This window comes from Zootoca vivipara, chromosome 2, assembly GCF_965207765.1.
Source record: "Zootoca vivipara chromosome 2, rZooViv2.hap1.1, whole genome shotgun sequence".
NCBI lineage: Eukaryota > Metazoa > Chordata > Lepidosauria > Squamata > Lacertidae > Zootoca > Zootoca vivipara.
In genome coordinates this window covers 58942269-58970261 of record NC_142584.1, presented here as the reverse complement: position 1 = coordinate 58970261, position 27993 = coordinate 58942269, and the positions used below count along the sequence as shown (strand labels likewise).

At 42.7% G+C, this 27993-nt stretch overlaps 1 protein-coding gene and 1 long non-coding RNA gene across 8 annotated transcripts in view; one reads left to right on the top strand and one right to left on the bottom strand.

Annotated features, from left to right (window-relative positions):
• RUFY1 (RUN and FYVE domain containing 1) lies at window positions 1-27280 on the bottom strand. 7 transcript variants are annotated; one of them, XM_035105614.3, is made up of 18 exons: window positions 25553-27280; window positions 17063-17236; window positions 15963-16080; window positions 13529-13630; window positions 13013-13136; window positions 12430-12491; window positions 11385-11450; window positions 10674-10743; window positions 9932-10033; window positions 9363-9479; window positions 8917-9084; window positions 7252-7349; window positions 6141-6260; window positions 4482-4611; window positions 3843-3937; window positions 2369-2417; window positions 1656-1733; window positions 1-723 (listed from the first exon to the last, which is right to left on the bottom strand). In XM_035105614.3, exons 1-18 carry the CDS (start codon window positions 25839-25841, stop codon window positions 583-585), a joined length of 2103 nt encoding a protein of 700 aa, XP_034961505.1. In that variant the 5' UTR covers window positions 25842-27280; the 3' UTR covers window positions 1-582. The 7 variants fall into 7 exon arrangements, with proteins under 7 accessions (XP_034961505.1, XP_060127627.1, XP_034961508.1 ...); XM_060271644.2 differs by having other exon boundaries at window positions 17063-17233; XM_035105617.3 differs by having other exon boundaries at window positions 25602-25942.
• LOC132591726 (uncharacterized) overlaps window positions 26132-27993 on the top strand; it is a 40412-nt gene continuing 38550 nt past the window's right edge. The window contains exons 1-2 of the long non-coding RNA XR_015948185.1: window positions 26132-26246; window positions 26896-26986. This is a non-coding gene — a long non-coding RNA (uncharacterized LOC132591726). The remainder of the gene's footprint in view (window positions 26247-26895; window positions 26987-27993) is intronic.

Sequence of the window (27993 nt, the reverse complement as noted above, 5' to 3'; positions counted from 1 at the left end):
TATTGATGAACTTGTTTAATTGCATTTAAGTCTTTATTGCGTAATCACTACTTTGTAGGTGCTTTAGAAACACTATATACTCTTATTTACTTCTGAAGTAAAGGCACATTCTTTATACATTACTTAAAAAATTATTCCATAGGGACTAAGATTGACATTTTCCCTTTAACATATAAATCTAGAGGAATTTTTTAAGTGGAACTGTTACAATAGGTAGAGGGATTAAAGTGTTGAGAAAAGTAATGTATTTTAGAGGTCAAATGTACAAATGTTGAAGTACAAAGTTAAATACAAACAATAGCTTTTTACATCTTAAAAACAAAACCAGAAGTATGACCGCATCTCAAGATTTCAGCACATTGAGCACATTTAGGGTTATCTCTGGCACCTGATTCTATGCATTCAGTTATTTCTGTAAGCCCAATTTGTATAAATTAAACCTGTCCCATTCTATCATGGGAAACAGTACCATAAGAAAGCTTGCGTGAAACATACTGGTGGCATTTAGATTCCCAATAAAGCCAATGAAACATTTGGTTCATTCTCTGTCTTAAATGATTTTCCTGTAGACAAGCAAATGTCTTAGGAAGAAGATGAACATCTCTGAAGCAGTAAAGTGTGGCAAGTATCACAAACCCGTACAGGCTTTGGATAGGATGGAAGTGCAAGTTCATTGCTGGAACAAGTGTTGCAAAATATGTCACCGCAGTTTCGACAGTGGTGCTGCAAAGGTAGTGAAAATACAGTATTAGGACTATAAGCAAAAGCAATTCTTAAATATAGGCTCCAAATCAAAGGAAGCTGTCAGGAAGTCTCACTAAGATTAATGGAAATAAAGTCAGACTTCATTCCTGAAGTGTTACAAAAAATGAGTTTGGGCTCAAATTGGGCTGAAATCAAAGGAGAGTACAGTGGTGCCTCGCTAGACGAAATTAATTCGTTCCACTGGTCTTATAGCAGAAAATTCGTCTAGCGAATCCCATAGGAATGCATTGATTTTTTTTGGATTTTTTTTGCCCATAGGAACGCATTAATTGAATTTCAATGCATTCCTATGGGAAACCGCGATTCGCTAGACAAATTTTTCGTAAAACGCATTCGTCTAGCGAGGCAACCTCCGCTCGAAAAATCCTTTCGTTAAGCGGAAATTTCGTTAAGCAGGGCATTCGTTAAGCGAGACACCACTGTACTGGTAAGTGGTCAAGTTGCTAATTTTACTACTGGATTGTTTTAAGGAGGAGCTGTTCCTTTTGTACAGGTCTGTACATTAAGATAATTCAGTCGAGGAAATAATACCTCAGGGTTTTTTTCTCACAGTGGCACTCCAATTTTGATATACTTTCCCCAGAAGCTCACTTAGTATCAGGTCTTTGATACAAAAACAATAGTATTCACCAAGTACTTGTTTGCTGATGCATGTCTCAACATGCATCTGGGGACATTACAAACCTAAATTCCACAGGGTGGGAAAAGCAATTATTAACGGATGTGCTTCAAGGCTCAGATTTACTTTTTCTGTACTTTCATCCCTGATGCTCCTTTTTGCTGTCTATAAAGGGAGGTCATGTTTTAGAAATTGCTCTCCCAGGCAAGTCTCCCAGATACATGGATTAATTCAGAATTTTACCAGGAGGCTTATTAGCCCTTTATATTACCTTTCTTCTTGAAATGGAAAATTCCTTCTCACATTGTTTACAGTGGGTTGCTTCGTCATCTTTTAGCCATGTATGACCCTAAAACAAAATGAATTATTTTAATATATAGCTTCTCATGTAAGGCACCAGTGAACTGTAGGCTTCAAAGAGGCTGAATGGTTGTCTAAGCTACATTGGCCTAGCCATAGCATCAATTATATCTAGCATTCCCCCCTCCCTGCCTTACAAAAGGGGGAAAAATAAGCTGGTACCCTATCCACACTTAACTGGGTGTAAGTGCCAATCGAACATAATGGGACTTGGTTTCTGAATAAGCATCCAAAGGACTATATGTTATGTAACTGGTAGTGTTCATTCAGACTACAGCAGGTATCCTCAAACTTTGGCCCTCCAGATGTTTTGGACTACAATTCCCATTTTCCCCGACCACTGGTCCTGTTAGCTAGGGATCATGGGAGCTGTAGCCCAAAACATCTGGAGGGCTGAAGTTTGGGGATGTCTGGACTAGAGCATGCCATGTTTAGAGAACAACAAAAAATGAAGGTATTTAAAAGCTGTTACCACAACAAGTTTGAAAATGCTACACTCCTGATAAATGAAGCAAATTATCCCATGCTAGCAGGGACAGAGATGCAAACAATGAATCAGCAGCAGCAGCCATCACCACAACCAGCTTGCTAATGAATGCCAGAATGCTGTTAAAGCTGCAATACCTTTAATGCTTTATTCACTTCTTTAATATCTTCCATCTTAAGCTTAGATCTAGAAAAAATAATAAAATTAATAGCAACATTTTACACTTGTATTGTGCTTTACAGTATTCAGAGGACACCACATACACTATTGTGATCCTTAAAATAACCCCAGCAAGGTCCATTATTATCATCATCACACTACAGATGGAGTGGGGCTAGTGAAGAGTGAAATAAAGGTAAAGGTAAAGGGACCCCTGACCATTAGGTCCAGTCGTGACCGACTCTGGGGTTGTGCGCTCATCTCGCATTATTGGCCGAGGGAGCCGGTGTACAGCTTCCAGGTCATGTGGCCAGCATGACAAAGCCGCTTCTGGCGAACCAGAGCAGCATACGGAAATGACGTTTACCTTCCCGCTGTAGCGGTCCCTATTTATCTACTTGTACTTTGACGTGCTTTCGAACTGCTAGGTTGGCAGGAGCTGGGACTGAGCAACGGGAGCTCACCCTGTCGCAGGGATTCGAACTGCCGACCTTCTGATCAGCAAGCCCTAGGCTCTGCGGTTTAACCCACAGCGCCACTTGGTGAGTTCATGGCAGAGGAGTGTTTCAAACCAGTGACTTCTAATTCGTAGCTCATCCTCTTACTGATAAGCTCTCAGACTGGTGAAATGTTTCTAGATTTAAGGGACCAAAAAGTTGCCTTGAACCACCCATATTTCCATCCCAGTAGCATGTTTCTGAATCACTTGCTCCCTATGCAGCATCTTACAAACTTTTAATAGCAACATCCTCTGTAGTCTTTCGCGCTGTGCAATAGCAAGGTTTTCTCCCCCTCTCGTAATATTAGGAACCTGGGGCCATCCAATGAAACAATAATGTAAGATTTAGGAAGACAAAATGAGGTGCTGCTTATTCATAGCTAAAATAATGGAATTTGCTCCCACAAAGGAGCAACTTGGATGACTAAAAGACAAATTCATGGCTAAAGCTATCAATAGCTGCTAACCATGATGGTTATGTTCTACCTCCAACCCTAGGGATCGTATGCCTCTGAATGCCAATTGCCTGGAACTGCAAGCAGGGTGAGAGCGTTCACACTCAGATCCTGCTTGTGGGCTTCCCATAGGCATCTGTTTGGCCACTGAGAATAGGAAGCTGGACCAGATGGGCCTTTGATCCAGCAGGTCTGTAAATTATGTTTGAAATTTGGAGTCACATGGTGTGCATCCTGTTTATAGATGCGCCTCTGCAGTTTGCTGCAGAAAACAGTGGTGTAGCTGTGACAAAATAACTGCCATATAGTGGCAGTGGGGTGAGGTAGCATGCTTTAGTTGAGATTCCTGCATTGCGGGGGGTTGGACTAGATGACCCTTGGCGTCCCTACCAACTCTACAATTCTATTATTCTTCTCTTACACAAGTTAACTCAATAATGCAACCTCTCTGGGAATGAGAGATGAACAGAATGGGGCCCAATATCAGAACATGCTTACTGGCTAAGGTGAAGCCCCATTTCTTGGAGGGCTTGCTCCTGTTCTTCACAGACCTTTTCCAATTGCTGCTTCTCTTCCTGCAGTTTTCGCAACTCCTATAAAACAAAACACAAAAAAGGCTATATAATTTTTATTAGGGAATTCCTCCTCCTCTGCTATTTGAACTTGACTAATAAGATCTCAATCTTATCACTTTTGGGTGAAGGAGAGAAAAACTGTACCTGCCATTTGTATAAATGTATTAACTTGCTATTAAGGCAATGAATGGTTGACTTCACCTTAACCATTAAGAACAACATTCCAATATGTCGAAAAAACCTGTGGGTGGAAAGGCTCCTAGTCTTAGCCATGGCATTGTTGCCAAAAGACAGGCTTTACTCAGCCTAAGGAGGATGCTCACTTGATCATTTGCTGATCAGAGAAAGAATAGTTCTTCCCTGGTGGTTAAGTGTTCTTGAACCAGTAGCTTGCAACAACCCCTGTACCCTTAAAGGAGAGAATCTGCCACGTTACATACTAGTAAGGCACCCAAGTTATTTCCCCATGTTTCCTAACATGCATTCTCCAAGTTGATGCCCTACAGAGGTTCTGGACTACAGCATTTGGTCTGGCTGTGATTTGGGTTTCCAGCTCACTTACCCTTTTTAACCCTTCCACTTGCTGCAGTTCTGTTTTTAGCAAAGCTGTAGTGTCCTTCTCTTGATGCAGCTGATGTTGCAGAGTCTGCCGCTGCTCTTTCTCAGATTTTAATTCTCTCTCAAGAGTTAAGCTTTTTAAAATTCAGAGACCAAACAAACACCAAGTTAGAAACAAAACTTGTTTAACAGCAGTGTTTACTTCGCTAGAAATTTTTGAAATAATTATGGGAGTGGGGTGAAGTAGCATGCTCATGATGCCACAAGGGAGGAGTTTTGAATTTCTGTGTAGATAGTGGGTATCACTTGGAAGACAGGCAAACTAATGCCAGTGTACTGGAAGAAGCAAAGATCACCAGGGTCAAAGCAATGATTCTTCAACATCAACTTTGTCGGACTGGTCATGTTTGGATGCCTGATTATCATCTTCAAAAGCAACTACTCTATTCTGAACTTAAAAATGGACAGTGTAATGGTGGTGATCAACAAAAGAAGTTTATAGACTCTTCTCAAGGCAAATCTTAAAAAATGTAGTATACTGGTAAACACCGACAATTGGGAAACACTGGTCTGCAAGCACTCCAATTGGAGAACAACCTTTGCCAAAGGTGTTATGGACTTTGAATACACTCAAACTCGGGACGAAAGGGAGAAATGAGCTAAGAGGAAGGCAGGTTTGGCAAATCCTAACAATGATCAACTCCTGCCCGGAAATCTATGCCCCCACTGTGGTAGGATGTGCGGATCCAGAACTGGCCTCCACGGTCACCTTCTGACACCGTTAAGACCGTGTTCATGGAAGACAAACTTACTCGATTACAAGTGATCGCCAAAGAAGATGTAGAAGAAAAGCTTGTGGAAAGGGGTAGACACTGACTATCCTGCTTTTGCCTCTCCCTAGCAGCCCCAGAGATGTCTATGAAGATAGGGGGCCCCTGAAAATGGGGCGGGCTGTGGCATGGGAGGGAGTGATCCCTGCAAATTTGAGCAGAGGGAATTTTCACAAGCAAAATTCCAACTCATGCAAGGCCTCTATGTCCACTTTTAAGGAATTGCTCCCTTACCCCTCCCCCCCTCCCCACCACATATAGCAGGGGGATCCAACCTGCAGAAGCTTATCTGGGGCTTCCAGGGGGATAAGCAGATGGGAAAGCCTGCTTCTGCCCACCCCTTTCCACTGGCTCTTCACTGGATCCAACTGGGTGGCTGGGATCCAGAGAACTACTTTAGGCATGTGAGTTTCTGGGTGATGTTTTCTTTTAACAGCACACCCTCACTTTGGAACGTCTCTGTTTCACGAGTCATTTGCCATGTTTCTTGAGCTGAGCGCTGCTAAGAAATCCAAATTCATAGGCTCCTTTGGGACATGCATGAAAATAGCTATGCAGTTCTTCACTTCTTTAGTCCCAGCCAATAAGAGTGACAGCAAGTTCAGCCAGGCCCTGCCTTTAGTAACTATAGGCACAATCAATCTGAAGGAAATACGAAATGACAGTTCAAAACGATCACAGCTCTCATATTAGAAAGTTTAGTGCAAACTAATTTGCTACGCTGATGCATCATTAGCTTTGTGGCTAGCTGATTTTGTGAGGCATTTAAGCTGTGAATTAAACACCCTGTTTCCAGGAAAACCAAGAACAAACAATACATAACACAAGGTTACCACTTGTTATCCAGCTGGATTAGCTGCTGCTTTAAGGTCACAATTTTGCCACCCAGTTCTTGTTTCAGTTTGACATTTTTTTCTTCTGCAACCTGCCTGGCCTTTTCTGCATGCTGCAATCTAAAAAAGAAGAAAAAAGATACATGCACACAAGCTTCATAGAACTATAGTAAGTTTTCCCTCTTGCCAAAGCTACCACCTTTGAACACACCCTTATCATGCATTAACATGTTATATTATGCACAAACATTTCATACCATGTCAGTAGCTACAGCAGCGTAGGTAGGTCAGCCTTCAGCACTCTGGCCCACAAGGGTCTGCCTAAGTTATCCTGTCTAGCAAGGAGACAGATGTTCACAAGTCCTAGCCTGAGCTTGGGGAAGTTGAGCAATAAACTTATGTCTTCAGCTCCTAAGGAGACCACCAGCAGCTTCAGTGAATGGTCCTAACAGCTATTTAAGCCCCATTTGCCCTGAGGGAGCGAAGGAGAAGAGGCAGCCAGGCAGCTCATGCCATCAGCTCCTGAAGTGACCATCAAGTGACCTAAGAGAATCCTGTTCTATGCTTTTAAACTGTTGTTTTAGTATGTTAAAAGCATAAATCACCTTAGGGTGAATTGGCAGAAATGTGGCATATACATTGAACAATTCTCTTAAAAGTACAACTTGCCTTTCCCTCTTGCAAATTCATCAGTTTTCCATTCTGCCCAAGGGCATCCCAAGCCTCCACTGCATATAATAATAATAATTTTTTATTTATACCCCACCCATCTGGCTGGGTTTCGCCAGCCACTCTCTTCCTTTCCCTCCCCTGATTTTTCCCACCATACTGAACTTTCTCACATGTCTGCCTTATCCTTCTTCAGCATCTAGCACAGGGGTGAGGAACCTCAGGTCCAGGGGCTGAATTAAGCCCTCCTGGGCTTTCTACATGGCCCTTGGGAGTCTGGCCATGCCACTCCTGATCACAATTACAGGGAATAGGTCAGTGGTCCATGTCTTCCCTAGAAACATGTTGTGCCTATGAAAAGAAACTAATGTGGACTTTGGAAAACATTAAAAATTTGGGAACTAGGCAGGTCACAGCTAATCAGGCCTATGGAAGGGATTACCTGCCCTCCATCTGCTTGACAGAAGACATCATTTGGTCCGTTTTGCCTTCAAAGGATGATATTGCTTCACTTTTCTGCTGCAATGAACCTTCTGCATTCTGGAAGGAAAGAATCAAACTGCTCACTGCAAAATTGTTCTGCGATTACAAAACCCAAACCACCCCAGGGCCATATATGATTAGCTTAGTAATGAAACAGGTCAGAAAGATACTTCATCATGTCTCCCTCTTCATACTGAGTTTTTCCCCTGCTTCAAAAGGCAGAGAATAAAGTTGCCTCACTACTGTAATGCTAGAACAAGCAACCTGGAAGCAAGAATCAATTGGCTTAACCTGGGGACCTGAGAATAGATTAATTAGCTTCGTCCTTGGAAAAGCCCTGCGTTATAGCACAGGGGTGGCCTGTGTGCAGCCCTCCATGTATGTTTGGACTTTAACTCCCATCATTCCTGACTGCTGGCCATGCTGATATGATGGAGTTATGGTCCCCAACACAGGAGGTCACCACATTGGCTACCCTTGATGTAGGATCACTATTGTGGTCAGGTTTATAAATGGGGAACTGAAAATGAGAGTGGCCTGCCCAAGCCCACACATTCTTCCTTCACCTTATACATTGGCTTCAGTGGAGAGATCCTGGTTTATTTAAACCAGAGTTCCCCAGTGCATCCAAATGAACCAAAGCGAGCGTGGCAGGAAGAGTGCATACAGACCTGATGTTCATTCCTAGAGTCATAAACCATGGCCCTCTGTCTCAGCTGCATATACCTTCTGGTTCAGTTATATAGCAGTTTCGTACATTAATTTTTATTGTGGGGATTTGTCACCCTGTTAAGTACAATGTCAGGATTCTGAGTAGACACAACTAACCTTGCATGAATATACATTTTGGGTGGAATTTAACATTGCACTCTTGGTAGTTGGAACAATCCCCCCTTTTCTCCCCCTGCGCTCTGTTTAGAGTGGGGATACTCATGGCACACCTTGACTCAATTAGGGTGCGTGTTTGGAGGGATCCCCATTGCCCAAGCAGAAGTCCTTTTGCAGGGCTTCCACTGACAGGGCTGGTAAAATGAATCCTGCCCTTTTCCATGTACTCAATGATGTATAGTGAGCACAACATTCATTCACATTCTTAGTGTCTGGAAGAAAAATAAAACTTAAGAGTAAGGGCCTCTTCACATGATGCAGTTGAAAGGCAGAAGATTGCTTAGTTAAACATTCTTTAGCCATGGCAGCCTTTCCATAGGAGCCAAAGGAACTTCCCGGGAAAACATGGCCCTTGATCTCCCTCTAATCAGCTTAGTTTTTCAGTCACTTGTTTTGGGCAGGAGGTCTGAAGATTGCAAGGCCTGTGTCCATCTCTGCTTATTGTTTGGATGATAGATAGTATTAAGGGTCAGTGAGAGAATCCCATTAATCTTTTTTTCCTTCTCTGAGATGCCTTAAAAGTATGTGAGAGACTCACATGGTTTGTATATAGCCATAGGATGGGGGCTCTGCACAATGTGATTTCCTTGCACTAATTTGGCTTTAGCCTTTGGGAGGCTGTGGCATATTAAACTTCATTTCCAATGTCTAATTATCAGAATGCACTGTACACATTTAAAGTGTTATGCTCATACCTAGTGAATAGGTTGCTTCTCCATTTACTTAACAAATTTACCTGAGATTTATTAAACATCTGCAAATTGATAGCTTTAACTTCCTCCAGCTGCTGGCGAAGGGCCACCAAAGTGTCCTGTTTTTCATGAGTATCTTTCTCCAGGAGCTTCATAGCAATTTCCATTTCTGTTTTCATTCCAATCTGCAGCTCCAGCTCTTTTTCCAGCTCCTTTAAAAATAAAATTCAAATCTGCATAAATAACAAATATTTTCTGTTGAGCTATGTAAAACCTGACCCATGTGAACTTGTGTTTTTATAGATTGTGTTACAATGGCTGGAATCAAAAGAACCTGAAGGTTGCTTCTGAAAGCATGCTGACACTATTCTGCACCGCCCGCCCCCCCAGTAGTCCCCACCCCCAGCATCCAGGCAAGCTTGCTACAATGGTGCATACAGAAATCGAACAAACAATGATTCACTCCAGTTAATGAATTATGGTGTTTCACCGTTCGGATTCTTTTCTCCTCTTTCAGTTGCTTCCAGACATCACTGTACATTTCATCCAGGCCTTGCCTTGACTGCTTGTATGTTTCCAGTTCAACTTTGGTGTCCTGTTTTGTTACCTATAAAAAAAGGGTTATTTGAGAAATCAACCTGTTGGTAGATTAGAGTAGGTAAGTTTCTCACAAGAGAAATTATGCTTATTTAGAAGTGATTTTATATCTACAGATGTTATTAACCACAGGAAAATATGTGTCTCATATTATTGTTGTTTTATTAATTTATGAATTGTCCTGAATATATAAAACAATCTACCTGGAAAAGCCTGTTGCAACAAAAATGTTTTCAATTGTTTCTAAAAGCTACAAATACAGAGTGCCTGTTGTATTTCAACGAAGATGTTCCCCGAAACAGAGGCAGCCACACTGAAAGTCCTTCTGCAGGCTCCTGGTATTTTAGGGACTTAAAGGAGACTCTCCTGCACAAAGTGACCTACAGAGGTATGCTAATGTTTAAATGAAAAACAAGCTCCTAGGTGGACCTTCACACATATCAGCTACATACTGTATCTGACCTCGACATGCTTTTCGCTTCGTTCACGGATTAGTTCATTTTCTTGCTTCAGCTCCTGCTGCTCTTCCTGAAGTGCCCTGATCCGATCAGTTGCTGCTGCCAGCTGACAAACAGAGGAGGGTGTGAGAAGAGAGAAGACAAACCACCATGCATCAGCTGGATGAATATTTAAAAATATCCCATTCAACTGCAGCCTGAAATTAAGACCAGGCAAGCTCATATTTCATAATTCAGTCACTAAGGTGACACATAACTGTTTTTTTAAAATTCCAAGACAGAAACTGGCAAGTTTTTTTCTGTTGATGAACATTCCTTTCAGAAAGGACGCATGAGAGGGAAAACTTCTCAGACTTAAAATGGTTAAGTCCTTCTTCGTCCAGACACTGTGCAAGCGCTGTAGCTCAATGGCAGAGCACTTGCCTCTCTAGGTAGAGATGAGAAAAGCTCTCCTCTGAAACGCTGAAGACTTGCTACTAGTCAGCGTCAGCAACACTAAGCTAGATGGAGCAATGGTCTAACTTGGTATAGAAGCAGCTTCCTATGTTCCATGTACCTTTAAATTGCATACGAGAGGAAATGAACTCTCTGGCTCTCCTCACCATGACCTTTCCAGTTTCCCAATTCATATTAGTTTTGCTCTGCTTGTTTGATAAGATTCACAGTTTCAAGAAGGTAGTCACTTCAAAATTTTCAAAAAGGAGCAGGCACCAGTAGTGACTGAAATAAACTTGAGCACCACAAACCTCTTCCTGGAGCTTTGAATTGGTCTTCTCTAGGCACTCTATCTTGGTCTGCAGATCTCCAACAGTGCAACTGTGACAAAAAGATTACCAAGACCTGCTTAACATTAGCCACTCAAAAAATGTCAACTGTTGAAGGGAAGTCTAAGTAACCAAGAATTATTCTGGTTTTTTTGCCCCCCCCCCCAAAAAAACACTTAGTGCTCGCAGTTTAAGAAAATTAATGAAAAATATGATAGTATGCAAAATAATATAATTGGATTGTAAATATGGGGGTTTAAAGTGAGGGAGTTACAAGGCTAGCAGAACAAGGTGATAGAAGAGCAAGATTGTACAGTTGTACCTTGATTTGCAACCGTCTTGGATTACAACCACTTTGGATTACAACCACGTCAAACCCGGAAGTCCGTGTCCCTTTTTTTGGATTACAACCCATTTTTTTTATTACAACACTTTTTTGGGGGCCCCATTGGCGAAAGCACGCCTTGGGTTACAACCTGTTTTGGTTTACAACCGGACCTCTGGAACGGATTATGGTTGTTAACCAAGGTACCACTGTACGAAGGGGCAGGTCCCTCTGAAGGAATAAGCATGAAAAGCTTTTTACAATAGTATAGCACTCCTTAAACTGCTGCCGTAGCTAAAGCTGTGATCTTAAACATGGGGGAGGGGAAAGGTACAGGGGGAAATCAAGTTTTCACCAAGGAAGCCTACCTTAGATGGCGGTTAAGTTCTTCTACATAATGTTTCTGATCAAGCACAGCAGTAATGCCTCCATCTCTGATATTGAAATAAAGATGGTATTTTAAAGCATGGCTCATTCTCTCAAGTGCAAAATTTATATTAGAGACATTCCACAATGGCAGCCATATAGGTTCTCTTGCAGCAAAAACAACAGGAGCTTTGTGGAATCTTAAAGACTAATAAATGCATTATGGAAAATGTCTTTTTGTGGACTATAGTCAGTTTGCCACAAGACCTGTCATGTTATATTAGAGGAAAGCTATCATACAAGAAGCTACATGTGCATTATATATGCAAGTGCTCTTCCTTTATTAAGACACCAGTTTGGTGTCAACAAGATGTGCAGCTAGATTTAAAAAAAAATGATAGGGGACAATTGACTCCAAGGGATTAAAATCAGCCCCACAAGGTCAAATTGCAGCTGCACCCAAAATAGAGATGCTAAGAAAAACCATTACCAATATGAAAAGGTAGTTAGCACATCAATGTGTAAAGACACAAAGAAACTGGGTTTTTAAAAATGAATTCTCCACACAGTTAAGAGCAGGTAAAAAGCACGGTTTTAAAAGCTCAGTCAGAAAAGCACCCAGGACTGCAATGGATGCAGTTTTAATGCATTGTTATGAATTATACATGTTATACAAATATAAAATGTACAGGTTTTCTATGCAGCTCATCCAGGTTCCCCAGTTAGCAGAGCATAGCTCCTTCAGTCCCCATTAGTTCAACAAGACAGGTGTGTAGGACCTGTGTGTAGAAATAGGGGATGGGTAGAGGATGCCTGCCCTTAAAATCAAATTTGTGTGGAACTGGAGGGAAGGCTGCTGAAGCCAGAATTAGCATGTTTGATCCTCTATATATTTCCTCTGCCCTATTTTTTTTGTCAATAGCCTTTCTATATTCCATTTCTCCCACTCCTCTCGAGAACTAAAGAAATCCCTAAATATGGGCTCATCTACATTAAATAAAAATTCTATTAAACAATGATTAGGAACATAAATTCAACCTTACATACTCTTTGCTATTGTCACTGTTTTGTGTATCTTTAAGGTACAGGGAAAAATCAATCACTGCAACCTGAAAAGACAAAAAAGATTTATTTACAATTGAATTAAGTGCCTCAACAGGATTAGCTATGCTTTACTTATTTTCATACCTCTCCTTCACATTCTAATAAATGAGTTTTAAGGGAATAAAGCACAGGAGGCCAACTTTTTTCAACCTGGGGGGATGCATTCATCCTTGACCAACCCTCCATGGGGTGCACCAGCCAGTGCTGGGTGTGGTCACCCCACAAAATAGAAAGTACAGCAAGTGCTTTTGGAAATGATACTCATAGGGACTCAGTTCACACGGAAAGACATAGCACAGTAGGAGGCTCTCTCCCATATGGCAGTGAGTAGGGACAAGTGGTAGAAATCAGATGTCCAACCTTGAATGAGCAGAATTGCTTCTGCTTGCTTAATGCCACCATATGACCCCCTGGCTTCAAGACAGATTTAGACTACTTGGATAACATAGGCCTGAACTAACAAAACACAAGTTATTCCTGGTCTACGGGGTTGTTTGTGAATATTAAATATCACTCCTAAGTTTACCTGGGTGTCCAAATCTTCTCCTTTTAAGCAGAGATTTGCATCAATGACATTCAGTCCCACAAGCAGACCTATGATCACAGCTCCTTCCTCTTCCATCATTAAGGCATCAGGCTCATAAAATTCACTAGGAAAGAAAACAGATAATTTAATAACTATTGTGGGGGGTACTGTATTATCCACCCAATTAAGAACAATTGAGCTCAGTCCTTCCTATCAACTTTATGGTCAGAATACAAGCACTAGGCTGAATTCAGATTAAAAAAATAATAGTAACAGAAGGGAGATAATGCAAGCTGGCTTTCTCCCTCACCCCCATACCCTGCACCCTACCCCGTGCAACAGCAGCCTCTGAAAATCTTCTCTCAAGGGCTGGGAGACACTGGGGTGGGCTGAGGACTACCAGCCCCCTTTCCATAGGCTTTTCTCTGGATCAAACTCATTTACTTTAGATACTTCCCTGTGTGGCAAGATGTGTTATTCCAGAATAATAATAATATTAATAAATTCAAAAGATACCTCAATAGATTCTTGTGGTCCAGGAGTACTTTCAGGTAGTCTGCCAGTTTCTTTTGCATCACAGCAAGATAAAGCCAAGCTCTGCCTCTTCCAATTGGGGTCCTACAATTCCATAAGGACACCAGGTGTCAAACATGCCATGGGCGTACCCAGGAAGGGGCAGGGGGGGCAGCTGTCCCCCAGAAGCAAAAAAATAAAAATAAATGCTGCACCTCGCTCCAACTTTCCCCACCAAGCCTCTTCACAGACGCCAGCAATGAGGGAGGGAGAGGGTCTCTAACCACCCCCACCCGCCCTTCATCTCCGCTCCGGAAAGCGTGAAGAAAGGAGGACCCCGCTCCGCTCCCACGGCACACCTTCTTTGCCAAGTGCCACTCGCGGCCACGGCCGGGAAGGAAACGGCACACAAAGGGAAGGCAAGCCGGAGCCCCCCCCTCCAGCCAGCGCCATCTATGCGCATGTTGCGCCCGCCCCGCCCCGACAAGAGAGATCCAAGGAGGAGCCGTGAGTAAGGTGGCAGAGGCTCCCCTAAGACTGCCCCCCCGAAAGATCGCAGAGCACTTCAGGCGGCGGCGGGAGTGCTAATCCCCATTCCCGTCCTCCTCCTCCCTTCCAGACACCTTTACCATGGCTTGCCCCCCCCCCTAGTTTTGATCCTGGGTACGCCCCTGAAACATGCTATCCACTTGGTATATAAAAATGCATCTGATGTTTCTGTAGTTTACCATGAGTACCTATTTCCTGCAGCAGATAACTGTTTATTATATGGGCCAGATAAAAAACATTTAGGCCTACACATTTATTCATTGCCTTTCCTTTAACTGATTAATTAGTGAATTACCAATTAATATAAGTACTGTAATACCCAGGGCGTTTTTTTCCTGGGGGTTTGCATACCCCTAAACATTTTGTGAATCTAAGTTTGGCCTCATTGAGGGGCAGTATTTCAATATGAATAGGAAAATGAGAGTACCCCTAAACATTTTTTTAGAAAAAAAGCACTGGAAATACCTTATTACAGAAGATTTGGAAAGAACATTTAAGTAAAGGGAATATATCATGAAATTCTACTCTTATTGATCCAGAGCAGATTCCAACGCATAGTTAGCAGAGAAAAATCTTAAACACTTTGCAGGATTCCAAAAGAAGAAGAAGAAGAAGAAGAAGAAGACTAGAGGCAATTAATATTTCATCCAGTAGAGCTTTACTGCTACTGAAGGCAAATGAGCATAATGGTCACAAATCCAATACATTCAGGATTGGCACTGTCCATAAGAAATCCAGTTGCAGCAGACTTAACTTAAACTTACAATAACCTATAAGAAGTCTAAACCTTAACACTAAGCATACTATGTACAGAACACTACACCAGTAGGAAAAGAGATAGAAAGAGAAAAAGTGAAACTCAGGCTCCTTCTAGCCTTTTTTTTATGGTCAGCATGACCTTGACAGAAGAGATAAAAGAACCAGTTTAAGCCAGCTGTACTCATGAACCTTCCTTTCCTTTCTGTTTCCTTTCACACAGAGAAGCTTCCAGAACCCTCTTGAATTAATTAGAATAGGTAAAATCACTATGGACTGCAAGAAGATCAAACCTCTCCATTCTGAAGGAAATCAGCCCTGAGCGCTCACTGGAAGGACAGATTGTGAAGCTGAGGCTCCAATACTTTGGCCACCTCATGAGAAGAGAAGACTCCCTGGAAAAGACCCTGATGTTGGGAAAGATTGAGGGCACTAGGAGAAGGGGACGACAGAGGACGAGATGGTTGGACAGTGTTCTCGAAGCTACGAACATGAGTTTGACCAAACTGCGGGAGGCAGTGCAAGACAGGAGTGCCTGGTGTCCTATGGTCCATGGGGTCACGAAGAGTCAGACACGACTAAACGACTAAACAACAAAATCACTACTTATCAGATCAATACTTTCTATACTTAGAAATACAAACTGACAAATATGGACTAACAGTTGATTACTGGGAAAGTCATATGGGCAAGTCTAGATAGTTAATATAAAAGCAGGTCCTACTGAGATCAATATGTCTTTTCCCCAGTACCTACTTTAATGTTTCTCTCTGGCATCTAACACCTGTTGAAAACCCATTGCTCTGAATTGGCACAACAATTCTTATAAAGAAAGAAACCTGTAAAATTTTTGACAGTCTTAAATGTAAAACGTTATTGGTGAAAGCATTAAATGACAGGAAAATGTAGCTAAATTGTCACTGTGTACAACAATAGCATTAGCATTGAAAAGCCCCATCAATGAAGGATAATTTCAGTGAAACTTTCCCCATCTTTTAACTTGAAATTAGCCCATCATCTTGTTAACAAATCAACCCATAAAATATTATGAAGGTACATGAATACTATTAGCAACCTCATTCCTTATAACAATTTGTTCCCTTAACCTCAACCTGAATCTTTAAAAACTCACTTTAACTCTGGCAGATTTCTGACACTTGTTGCTAAATCTGATGCTTCTGGACAAAGTTTCTCCACCATCTCTAGAGGTCCAAAAAACGATTTGTTCTGCCCAATGAAACTCTTCTTAGCTAGATAAAAGGGAGGCAATGGAAAGGAAATAACGTTGTTTTATTTCAGTTTAATGTGTGTAAAGTAAAAAGGTTCACAACAGTTAAATGAACATAAAGCAAATGTCAAACAGAGAAAGCACACTTAACAAGGGAAGGAGTAGGCATCACTAAACATAGTGGAACTTAATTCTAAGTAAACATGGATATGCTTGCATAATTATGGTATTTTCACACCTCACATTCAGGCTACAATTCTGCATACACATACCTGGAAGTAAAACCAACTGAACACAGTATGACAATACTTTCAAGTAATAGATGATTGTGCTATGAAGTTTTTTTTTAGGAAAACGACCCCCCAACTTTGCATTCTGCAATTTTATTGTAAAACCTCTGTGGCTAGATTGAACATTTAGTTTAAAATGGCAGTCTATCTCTGTCAAGCATTCGCTACATTCACACTTGCAGACAAGTAGCAAGAGGAAGGGTTCAGAGTCATCTTAAGTGCCACACACAACAATGCTCTCCGTGCTATTAAACTTGTTCCATTTCTCATCCTACAGAGTTCTAGAACAAGGTCTGTAAGTGGTCCAGCAGATGGGCATTACCTTCCTTTAATGTCACTTCTGTTTCCTTAGTAAGAATCAAATTGATGAATTAATCAGGCTATGAATTCCACTTCAAACACATAATTCCTTTTTGCTTTATCTATTACTCCTTCTAAGCATTTTCTCATGACACAAACCACACATTTTTAAATGACTTCTAGAAATATCTGGTGGTTAGCCTGCTTATGTGCCCTGTTAAAGCAAAGATCCACATCAATTAAAATACTCTTACAATGCAATCTTATATATGTCTATTTAGAATTCAGTGGGGGATACTCCCAGATAAACTGGTTAAAGCTGCAAGACTATAATCAAAGGCACATACATAAAAAGATAAGAAAAATATACTATTTGAAACCACAAGGCAAAACCAATACTGGAAGGAAGCTCACCTTTAAGTCCATGCTTGAGACAGTGTTCCATCACAACAAAGAACTGTTGCAGGGGAGGGAAGTCTGAATCAAGGGTCCGGCCCAAACTCAGAGCTGACTGGATTAACACTTTAACACTCAATTTCATCATGTTCATGAGATTTGAACGTTCTTCCATCATGTGGAATTTGGCTGCTGAACAAATGTAGATACACATACATATCAGAAAAGAAACTGAAGTAAGATTGGTAGACTTATTCTCAAAACATCAAACCCCACAAAACACCATCTTGCTTCATAGTTTAGCACAACAGAAATATTCCAGAGGTGGTGGTGGAGGAGAAAAGAGGTAATAGAAAAACCAAAACAATCCAAGATTTGTTCCGTTCATATATCAGGAGCTATATATACACCTCTCTTGTTAAGACAGTGAATGTTCATGAAACAGATGCACTCTAAAAAGGGTTGAAATGATGCAGTTAGGTGTGTGTGTGTGAGAGAGAGAGAGAGAGGGAGAGAGGGAGAGAGAGAGAGAGAGAGAGAGAGAGAGAGAGAGAGAGAGAGAGAGAGAGAGAGATTTAACAAACCAGAGCAATAACAAACCTTTAACGTCTAAAATACCCACAAGCATTAAAACACACTGGTTATTCCCATTCCAATCTGTGTTAAAAAGAAAGCAGCCAAAACATTTTGGTGCAATGTTTTAATTCTATTTTGTGTCTTGTATGAGAATGACAGCCCTAGTTATGCCCAAATACACACAGAAGAGCTCATAAGGATGGTGACACAGAGAGAAACACACATCTGCCAGTCAGACTAAAAGGGAAGCCCCCACGGATTCTGCCTTGGTACGACCCGCATTCTGCAGTGAAAAGGAAAGCATCTTAACTTCACAGGGAGAAGGATCAGAGCAGCGAGATCAACGCTGGAAGGAGGGGAGCAGAGCAATAGCCGCTTCCGAGCATGTTGTGCCTTCTGCTCTCCTCTGTAGTCTCTTTCTGGCTCACACAAATACACCTGCATTTTGGCAACTCAGTGTTAATAAGCTTCCCGCAATGTGGGTTCCCCAGGGAGGCTCCCACCCAGCACCATACGGCCCCTTAGCAGAGGCCCCGATAACCCCCCTCCCCCGCTTAATTCCCCATTGGTATCTCACCTTCACCTGGCGTTACCAGAGCAACACTTCCCTCCCCCTCAAAATCCAAAGAGAGACCCTTCATTGGTTAAAGGCACCCAAGCCGCTGATCGCCTTCCTGCAAGCCAATCGGGACACCCGGTGCACAAGCCGGTGTCTCGGATTGGCCACAGCCAGCGACCTGCCTTCCCATCTTCCGACCGTCCAGGAAATGGTTTTAAGGCCCAGCCGCTACCGCAGCCCTCATTGGGCAAACGGGGAAAAGAGGCTTTGGGCAGAAGCGAAGCGACACTGTAAACAAGGGAGGGGTGGCGCCATTTTAGTTGTCTGGTCGCTGTTACTTTCTTAAAGGCCTCTTCCTCTCGTCGCGGGAATTCAAACGCGAGGATAATAGTACTGTAGTGTGTTTTTCCACTTGCGTGTATTTTCCCCCTGTAGCAAATGCTGATCCCCCACTCACCTCAGCGTCATGCAAAAAGCTTAGGTGGCTGACAAATATAACCTCCTTTTTCAAGACGCTGCTAGACAATTTCATGTGTTTCAACTAGGGAAAAGGCTTGAGATTGAAATAAAATTTGAACTGTTGTCAGCAAGGTAACACTAGAATTCAAATAAAAGTCAAGACCTCAAGAATAATTAACAGTACAATTTCAGCCACATAAGTGGTTTTTTAAAAAAATTTAAACGAACCACTTCGTTTCTGTTAGGCACTTAGCAAAGCTATTTCAGTGTCAGCTCCTGGGACTATAAGGGATATATAATGATGTTTCGTAATTATATTGCAGTCTTGTACAGTATTAGCTATGTGTTCCTAATGACACATTGGTATATGGTCAAATTTCTGGTGAATGAAGTGAACACAAGTTATGTGAAGCTGAAAGAATTCCTACTGAATTTACTACGTGTATCTGATGAAGTTTGCATGCACATGAAAGCTCATACCAAAATTAAAACTTAGTTGGTCTTTAAGGTGCTACTGAAGGATTTTTTTTTTGTTTCGACTCAGACCAACACGGCTACCTACCTGTAACTTACGACGTTAGGGTTATGGTACTAAGGTGCTTAGGTAGCCTACTTTGCCTGCAGTGTGGCTAGGCAGAAGCAAAGCATTCTGAACTTAATGTGGTTTTTGCAAGCTATTGGAGTTGTAAAAATGGATCATTCACTATTTTTAGGCTTAAAATTAAAAATGTCAAGAGTTCTGGTTTGCAAAACTCCAGCAGGGAAGCCAATGAATTGATAGCCACCAACGGATTGATACTAAAAAATAAAATAAATTCCTTCCAGCAGCACCTTAGAGACCAACTAAGTTTGTCATTGGTATGAGCTTTCGTGTGCATGCACACTTCTTCAGATACTAAAAATCTATGCACGTTTACCCAGAAGCAGGTTCCACTGAGTTCAATGGGTGCTTTCTTTCAGATGGGAGCATAAAACTGCAAACTTGAATCAGAAGTAAAGCCCCTTGCAATGGCTGGGGTGTTTTGTTATATTTGAGAGACAATTCCTTAAATGAAGACTATTTTAGAGCATTTGAGATAATTTCAGTTGCATTTAATTTAGAACTGAGAGTCATAGCCAGCTTTAAGCATAAAGGCAATTTATGTATACAAACTGAAACATTTAACAGTAGTAGTTCATATAGAACTATATATAATTGATAACTATTAAAAGTGTAAGATACTTCTAAAATTGATAAAAGTATACATATATTGCTTTCTCAAACATGAATAGTCTGATCTTAAGTGTGTATTCATACACAACTCCCTATTGAGTTCACTGTAGCTTCCTTCAAAATAAGTGTGGGTAGGTTTGCAGACTTGTTTATTTATTAGAGTATTTACAAACCACCAACTCATTAAAAATATTGTGGTGGTGTATAATAAAATCATTAAAACATCAAAAAAAATCTAAAACCATAAAATACAGAACAAAGGACCAACAACCTTAGCCAGAAACAACTTGAGTTGCTTTCATTGGAGCTTCTTTCTAAGTAAGCATGCCCAGCAGCCTCAAACTCACAATAAAACATTTCACAGATACAATAATCTGCCAGCAGTTATCCTTCAGCAGTTTACAGTGGCAGAATAGATCAATGGTAAAAAGTGTGAATGTACAAGCAACGATGAGAGGTTTTTATCTTTTATTTTCTTGATGGTAATTCTGAAACTCTCAGTTAACTGTAATTGTGCAGAAATCAGTGAGGGAATATTTCATTTGCATTGTCACTTTTTATTGCCATAAATTCCAACTGTGTTAGTTTAAGGTAAAGGTAAAGGTACCCGTTAGGTCCAGTTGCAGATGACTCGGGTTGTGCACCCATCTCGCTCTATAGGCCGAGGGAGCCGGCATTTGTCCACAGACAGCTTCCGGGTCATGTGGCCAGCATGACCAAGCCGCTTCTGGCGGACTAGAGTGGTGCATGGAAACGCCGTTTACCTTCCCGCCAGAGTGGTACCTATTTATCTACATGCACTTTGACGAGCTTTCAAACTGCTAGGTGGGCAGGAGCTGGGACTGAACAACAGGAGCTCACCACGTCGCAGGGATTCGAACCGCCGACCTTCCGATTGGCAAGCCCTACAGTGGTCCTCAACCCCCGGGCCACGGACCGGTACCGGTCCGTGGATCAATTGGTACCGGGCCGCCCAAGGAACATTAAATACAATTAAATTAAGATTATTAAATCAAAACAATCTAAATAAAATATAAACAATCAATGTCCACCCCTCAGCGGGCCGCGAAACAATCAACGTCCCCCCCTCAGCGGGCCGCAGTAAAATTATCAAACGTTGACTGGTCTGCGGCGATAAAAAGGTTGGGGAGCACTTTAGACCACAGCGCCACCTGCGTCCGGGTGTATTTGTAGGTATTTATATTTAGTTGGAGTGAATTTTTCCATGCCCTTATTGCCTTCTATTTCTCCAACATATTTTACACCAAAATACGGTGTAAAATACGATAAAAAATACGGTGTCTTAAAAAAACCTGAAGGTTGTAACTAATGTTAGTCATACTCAGTGTAGAACCATTAAAAATGACAGCCATGACTAACTTCGGTCCCTTCATTTCAGTGGGTTTACTCCAAGTTGAACTTCAATCGATACAACCCTAACAAGATTATTTTCATTCTTTCAGTACCACAATATTCTGTTTTTGCCATAACACAGATTAACACAACTGTTCATACAAATCCTGCATCCCAGTGTTGGAAAATTGTTCTAAGTTCCAGGACTAAATGTTTAATCAGATTTCCAGTCCTTTGCAGGAATAGAAGAATGATAAAACAGCCCAATGAGACTTATTCTCAAGTGGTGGACATACTGTGCACAGTTGTTTGGGAGTAAACCCCAAATAACGCAGTGGGGCTTGCCATTGAGTAAACATGCACACAAAAGAGCATTAGTAATTTGCAACACATTTGGGTCTCCTAATTTTCCTACATAACTAGCTTGATAGTACAGTGGTACCTCGGTTTGCAAACGCAATCCGTTCCGCGGAGGCGTTCGCTCACCGAAGGCACGCTTCTGTGTGTGTGTGAAGCGCCAACAGAGCTGTCCTGCGCACACACACTCTGCGCAGATCGCTTCTGCGCATGCGCGAGCTACGCAGATCATGTCTGCGCATCCGACGGTGCGGAACCCGGATGTAAACATTTCCGGGTTCGCAGCATTCACAAACAGAGGTTTTCGTAAATGGAGGTAGGCATAAACCGAGGTTCCACTGTAACAGCTCTCTCTCACAGAACTGATATCTTGTTCCCTTCCAATTAATTTAAGAGTTACATTTCTACACTAGGATATCCCTTTTTCTTTACTCTTAGAGTGATTTTCTTCCTACTGGAATTTGATAATACTCCAAATATTATATATAAGTCTGCTAAAGGTAAAAAAAAGGTAAAGGACCCCTGGAGTAAGCTACACTTGACATCCACCAGCCTTTATTTAGAAATTTATGGACTTTTAATAATGGATGAAAACATTCTGGTTGCCTAGATTTAGTAGTTACAACTTTATGCTCGTATTTCTACACAATTATGTTTTTATATATTCCTCTAAGTCATTGTCACCTGATATAGGCAATCGATGCAAGGAATATTTCATTTCATTTTTCAACTGAACTAAACTCTCCAGGAGAAAACAACCTAACTTAAAAACACAGAATTATAGAACTGTAGAGTTGGAAGGTACCCCAAGGGTTATTTAGTTCAACCACCTGCAATGCAAAAATTAAAATACTAAAACAGATTATAATTTCCTCAGTTTTCCAAACATCTATACATCAGTGTAATAGATAGACAAAAGAAATGTTGATGCACTTCAGAATAAATAAAATGCAGTCTACTATTACTGTTTTATCTTTTGCAAACCTCTTTTTGATTTTCTACAATCAAATGGTGTATCAATTTTATCAAACAAACAAACAAACAGTTTGCTAGCGTTTAGTCCTTGAATCTATAATCTATTTTCAGTTCCACACCTCTAGAACGTGTGAAGATGAACTCTGAGCATGCTGTTGTTTGCATCCGTCTGTTTTGAGAGGCAATGGAAGCATGCACCATCAAACTGTTGGGAGGGTTACAGCATTTGCTGTGCCTGTAGAAACCAGTATGGGAGGGACATGTTTTATTGCAGCAGGGAGAGATGAAGGTGCCTGGTTTTGCTGCTATAGGTGTGCCATGGCATTTCTTTTCTCTGCACTCCTCACAGCAGCCACTTCTCCCCTGGTTGCTGCTGTGGATACATGTGGATACTATGGTAGTCTGCAAGAGATTCCCACATGGCAGGGTTAATGTTGCCAGCCTTCACATCACACTTGCAGACATCTTTGTAACACAGAGTTGGTCTGCCAGCAGGCCTAGTGCCTGAAGCCAGCTTCCTGTAAAACACATCCTTGGGGATCCTGACATCTTTCATTCTGTGTACATGACCAAGCCAGCATAGACCTCATTGAGAAACTGTGAAAAAACTTGCAATGTGTGCATAGAAAAGCACATTTTTGTTTGAGACTGTCCTGCTATGGGATGCCCCAAATCATCCTGACACAGTGCATGTGGAAGGCATTGAAGTGTTGCTCCAGGCAGGTGTTAAGTTGCCCATCACTCATTTCCATAAAGCAGCATGCTCAACATTCAAGCCTGGTCACTAGCATCACATTTTCCCATATCCTTTTGGGGAGACAAGCCATTGCTGTAGCTGCTGTACCAATATACTTGTCTAGCTCTGCATCAATGGACAGCTTGCTGGTTATGGTGGAGTCCAGGTAGACAAAATCATCTACCACCTCAAGCGTGCGGTCACCAATGCTGATGTGTGGAGTGCTGGCAATGTCTTGACCCAAGATGTCGGTCTTCGTAAGGCTGATGGTAAGGCCTAACTCCTTGCAGGCTTGGACAAAATGGTTGATGAGTCTCTGTAGAGTTGCCTTGCAGTGCACTGTCAAGGCTGCTTCATCTGCAAACAAAATTTAGTGGATGAGAACCCGCCACAGTTTTTTTTTTTGGCATGGAGATGTGACAGATTGAACAGACACCCCATCACTCCTTGAATGGAAGTACACACCATCTTCAGTCAAACAGAAGGCATAGGAGACCAACAGGGAGAAGAATATGTCAAAGAGAGTTGGAGTGAGAGCACAGCCCTGTTTCACACCAGTATTAATAGAGAAGGCATCCGAGGTTGAACTGTCATACTGAATGGTGCCACACATGTTCTCATGGAAGGACATGATAATCCTGTAGAGCTTAGATGGGCACCCTATCTTGTTGACCCATGTGAAGAGTCCTTTCTGGCTGATGAGGTCAAAGGCCTTCATCAAGTCTATGAAGGCAATGTACATGGGGCATTCCTACTCTCTGCATTTTTCTGGTGCAGTAAGAAAATCATGTTGACTGTTGACCTCTGAGCTCTAACGCCTCATTGTGACTCAAGATAGACCCTATCAGCAAGTGACTGTAATCTGTTGAGAACTACATGGCTGAATGCTTCCCCCAAAGTACTCAACACTGTACTGTTACAGTCATTGCGGTCACGTTTGTTCTTGTAGAAGGTCACACATGTCTTGTGGCACAGATCCCGTTCCCCAACACTGCAAGAGAAGGCCGTGGAGTTGAGGCATGCTTTCAGCACTTCTGTTGGAATTCCATTCTGTCCTAGGGCTTCCCCATATACCTGAGACAGGCAGAGCCTGGACGCTGTCAACTGCTGTGTCGAAGACCATGTTTTCCTATGAGTACAGTTCTTGATAGTTTTTAGTGGTGCAGTTTTTTCTGCTGTTGGTTCAAAGCCTTTCTTCATGCCTTCGTATATTTTGCAAGTACATACTGCAAGTACATACGGCCACTGTCAGCAGCAAACTGAATGCTCCGACACAGCTTTAGCCAGTAGTCATTGGCACATCACCTGTCAATCCTCTGGGCATTGTTCCTTGCGCTTCTCAGTGCAGCAAGCATCTTCTTGCAGGGGGCACACTTTTAGTTCACAACAGCCTTGCGTTTTGCAGTGGTAACAGGCTCCATGTTCTTAACGCTGGCCTCAAACCAGTCAGGGATCTGCTGCTCTCTGCTGTGCAGAGTGGCTTTTCTGTATCTGTGACACCAAGTACAAAGCCTCAGTCTGGAATTCGGGGGAAGTGTTCCTAGGTCAATCAAACGTAAGTATATACGAAGAGACCTGCTGGATAAAAACAAAGCCTATCTGCCTCCTATACTGGAGGCAATAAATAGCCATCATGACTAGCAGCTGTTGATAATGCTTTAAAAAGGGGGTGGGGGTAGGTAGCAGAATCATCGATGGAAGGTAACACTATCTAAGTCTGTGACCATCACCAGCTCTTTTGGTAGCAAATCCCAGAATAGAAGGTGCCTGAAGAGGTACTTCCTTTTGCCTGCCCTGAATCTTTGTAGAATGTGGCCCAGGGTTCTAACATGATGATGTTAGACGGGGTGGGGGATGGGGTGGGGTGTCGACGACGACGGACTTTTCTCACTCTGCTTCTGGCATGGAGAACCGCAGCTCCCATCAGCACAAGCGGCCAGGGATGATGGGAGTTGTAGTTTAGCAACATCTGGAAAGTGGCAGGTTTCCTCACACCACGTGCGTTTTATACGCTTTCTATCATGCCCCCCCAAAATAAAAGGGGGGACATAAAGGTATCCATCGTATGCAGGCACCCTTGACTTAAGCCTAGCCACCAAATATTTATGTTTATATTGGGTCACACTGTAAGAAAGTATTCCCTCCGCCGGGCGACCAACGCTTCCGCCCCCCACCGGCAGTTTAGGAAATAAAACCACTTGCTGCTTCTTCGCACTCCTACCGCCACCCCCTAATAAAATAAAATAAATTCAATATCACAAGCAAAAAGCATGGCCCTACTTGGGTTGGCTGGGCTGTCATTGCTGAGCGGTTTGGACACGAGTCCTACCAAGGCTGCGGACTTCAGGGCGCTCCCATAGCCGGCTGCTAAGTTTTCCGAGGCTTTCTTGGCCAGCGAGAGGATGGGAGCCGGCCACCGCGAGTCCTCGGCCGGCCTCTCTTTGCCGCCGCCCCTCAGCTCAGGCGCGCTGCTGGGGGTCCGTGCGGCGGCGGCGGCTTCGCATCCCTCGCTCTCTCCCGCGGCGGGAGCAGCAGGTACTACTTCGCAACTCTGCCCTCCTTCAGCCATCTTTGCTGGGTCATATGACGCGAGTCAGGAGCCCTTGGGCCTCGGCAACTTCTTCCTGTCCCTCTCGGGTCCCTCTCGCTGGCTTCCTCGCCCACAGCCCTGGTGGGGCTGCTCTGCCCTGTCGCCGAGGGAGGAACTTGGGCGGGCTTACTTCTGAGGAAGCGCCCCTTTCGCGCGCGCAAAGCGAAGCCGACTTTTACCTCAGGAACTTCGCTCCCTTGGGCTCGTTTGACATGGGATTCCCGCGCTGTCAGGCCGCAACCCAGCACTCACCTGGCACTGAGAAAAACTTGCTTTTCCGAGTCGACTCGTGGAAGAGCAGGGTCTGGGGCTGCTGCTTTTGCTTAGGGGAAGGAAAGCCAGGAATCCCACCGACCTGAGTTTAAAAGCTTGCAGGCTTCCCAGGTGGGCAGCTTCTGTGCAAAGGGCGGGGTGGACAAAAGTCGTTTTTCGAGAGATAAGAACTACCTTGCAGACTGACCAGGTCAAGGTCCATCCAGTGTAACACCGTCTCCAAAGGCCCAGACCCAAGAAAGACTGGGTGAAATACCATAACTTCTGCCCTTTGCCCCCAGCATCTAGTAAGAAAGAAGTTGGAAGCTTTCAGTTTGGGATGGATCTCTCCCTCTGATGCTCTTTAAAAAGCATCTAAATCAAAGGCCATCACTAGTCTTGAAACGATTCATTTTGCGGGATGAATTCAAGCACCGTACCAGAAAGTTTGTGCAATTAAAGCGGACACTTCCAGATGCTTGCTGTTTTGGGACAGGATTCAATCACATACTGGCAAATTCAGGTTGCACAGTTAACACTGATTTTGAGATCTTGCACAATAAACCCCCTTCCCCCCAAGTTCAGACTTTATGAAATAAGGGAAGTGCCCAGAAAATGTAATGGGAAGTGTGGGATAAAAATTGCTTGGTATAGCATTTATGCAAACAAATCAATAAATAGTCAAATGTCATTTATCCTCCATGCATGTTGAATGAATGTTCAATAAACAGGGCATCTGAAAGTGAACACTAGCATAACAAAACTGCTTTTTTCTTTAAAGGAACTTTAAAGAAAGTGCAGTTAGGAAAGTGACAGGAAAATGCACTGAAAAGCGTAGGATGAATGAATGATTAACAGGAAGACATGTACATGTAAGTACTGTACTGTACCATGCAAACAAATCAGGATAAATGCTTAGTAAAGATTGGACATAGTCTAATCACTGGGGTAAGCAAATCAGGATGAATGCTGAATAAATTGCTGGCTTGGGGGCCTAGCTTGGACTTCAGTGCTGTTCCAAGCACTGTATCATGAACCATGAGCTTTCACTGCCACCTAGTGGGTTGTTCTGGTAAATTACACTGTCTAGGGAACTACTGTACTGTACAGTACTCATTTTGGAAACGAGCAAAAAGTGGAGGGGTTTGCAATAAAATACAGTATTGAAATGGATTCTGTGGTTGAACCCTTAATGACTTGCATGCCACCAATCAATGACCAAGCAATAAAGCTGTGAAGCATGAGATTTCAATGCCTTTCATGTGTCCTCTGCTGAAACCTAAACAAAAAGGCACTGAGGTTTCTATATAATTAACTCTTTGTGGGTGGACCGTACTCATACCACTACAATGATCTCATCTACCTGGATGAAGGGGCTAGTCCAGGACAGTCTAACATTTCATACCAAGTGGGCTGCAAGAGTACTTCAATACAGAACCTGCAGGCTGCACACTGCCTAGTCACGGGGTGGGGGTGTTGAGGCCCAAATCTGAGGCACCCCAGCCCTTAATGTTGCTTTCCTGAAGCCTGGTAAGTGAGGTACTGTACAGGACTTTGGGAAGGAGGCACAAGGTTTTGGCAGGGTCCTAGAGCCCCCATCTCTTTCCCAAAGCTGGGAAGGTGCTACCTAGGCTTTGGGAAGGATAGGGAGGACTCTAGAATGCTCTGGTTTGCCAGAAGCGCCTCAACCCCAGAGTCGTCCACGACTGGACCTAACGGTCAGGGGTACCTTAACCTTTATCTTTACGACCCTGTCAGAGCCCTTACACCTCCTTCCCAAAGCCCAGCACCTCGCTTACCCAGCTTTGGGAAGGCAGCATGGGAGCTGTGTGGGGCATCAAATGTTGCTGAGGGTCACCAGAAAAAGCCTCAAGGGCTG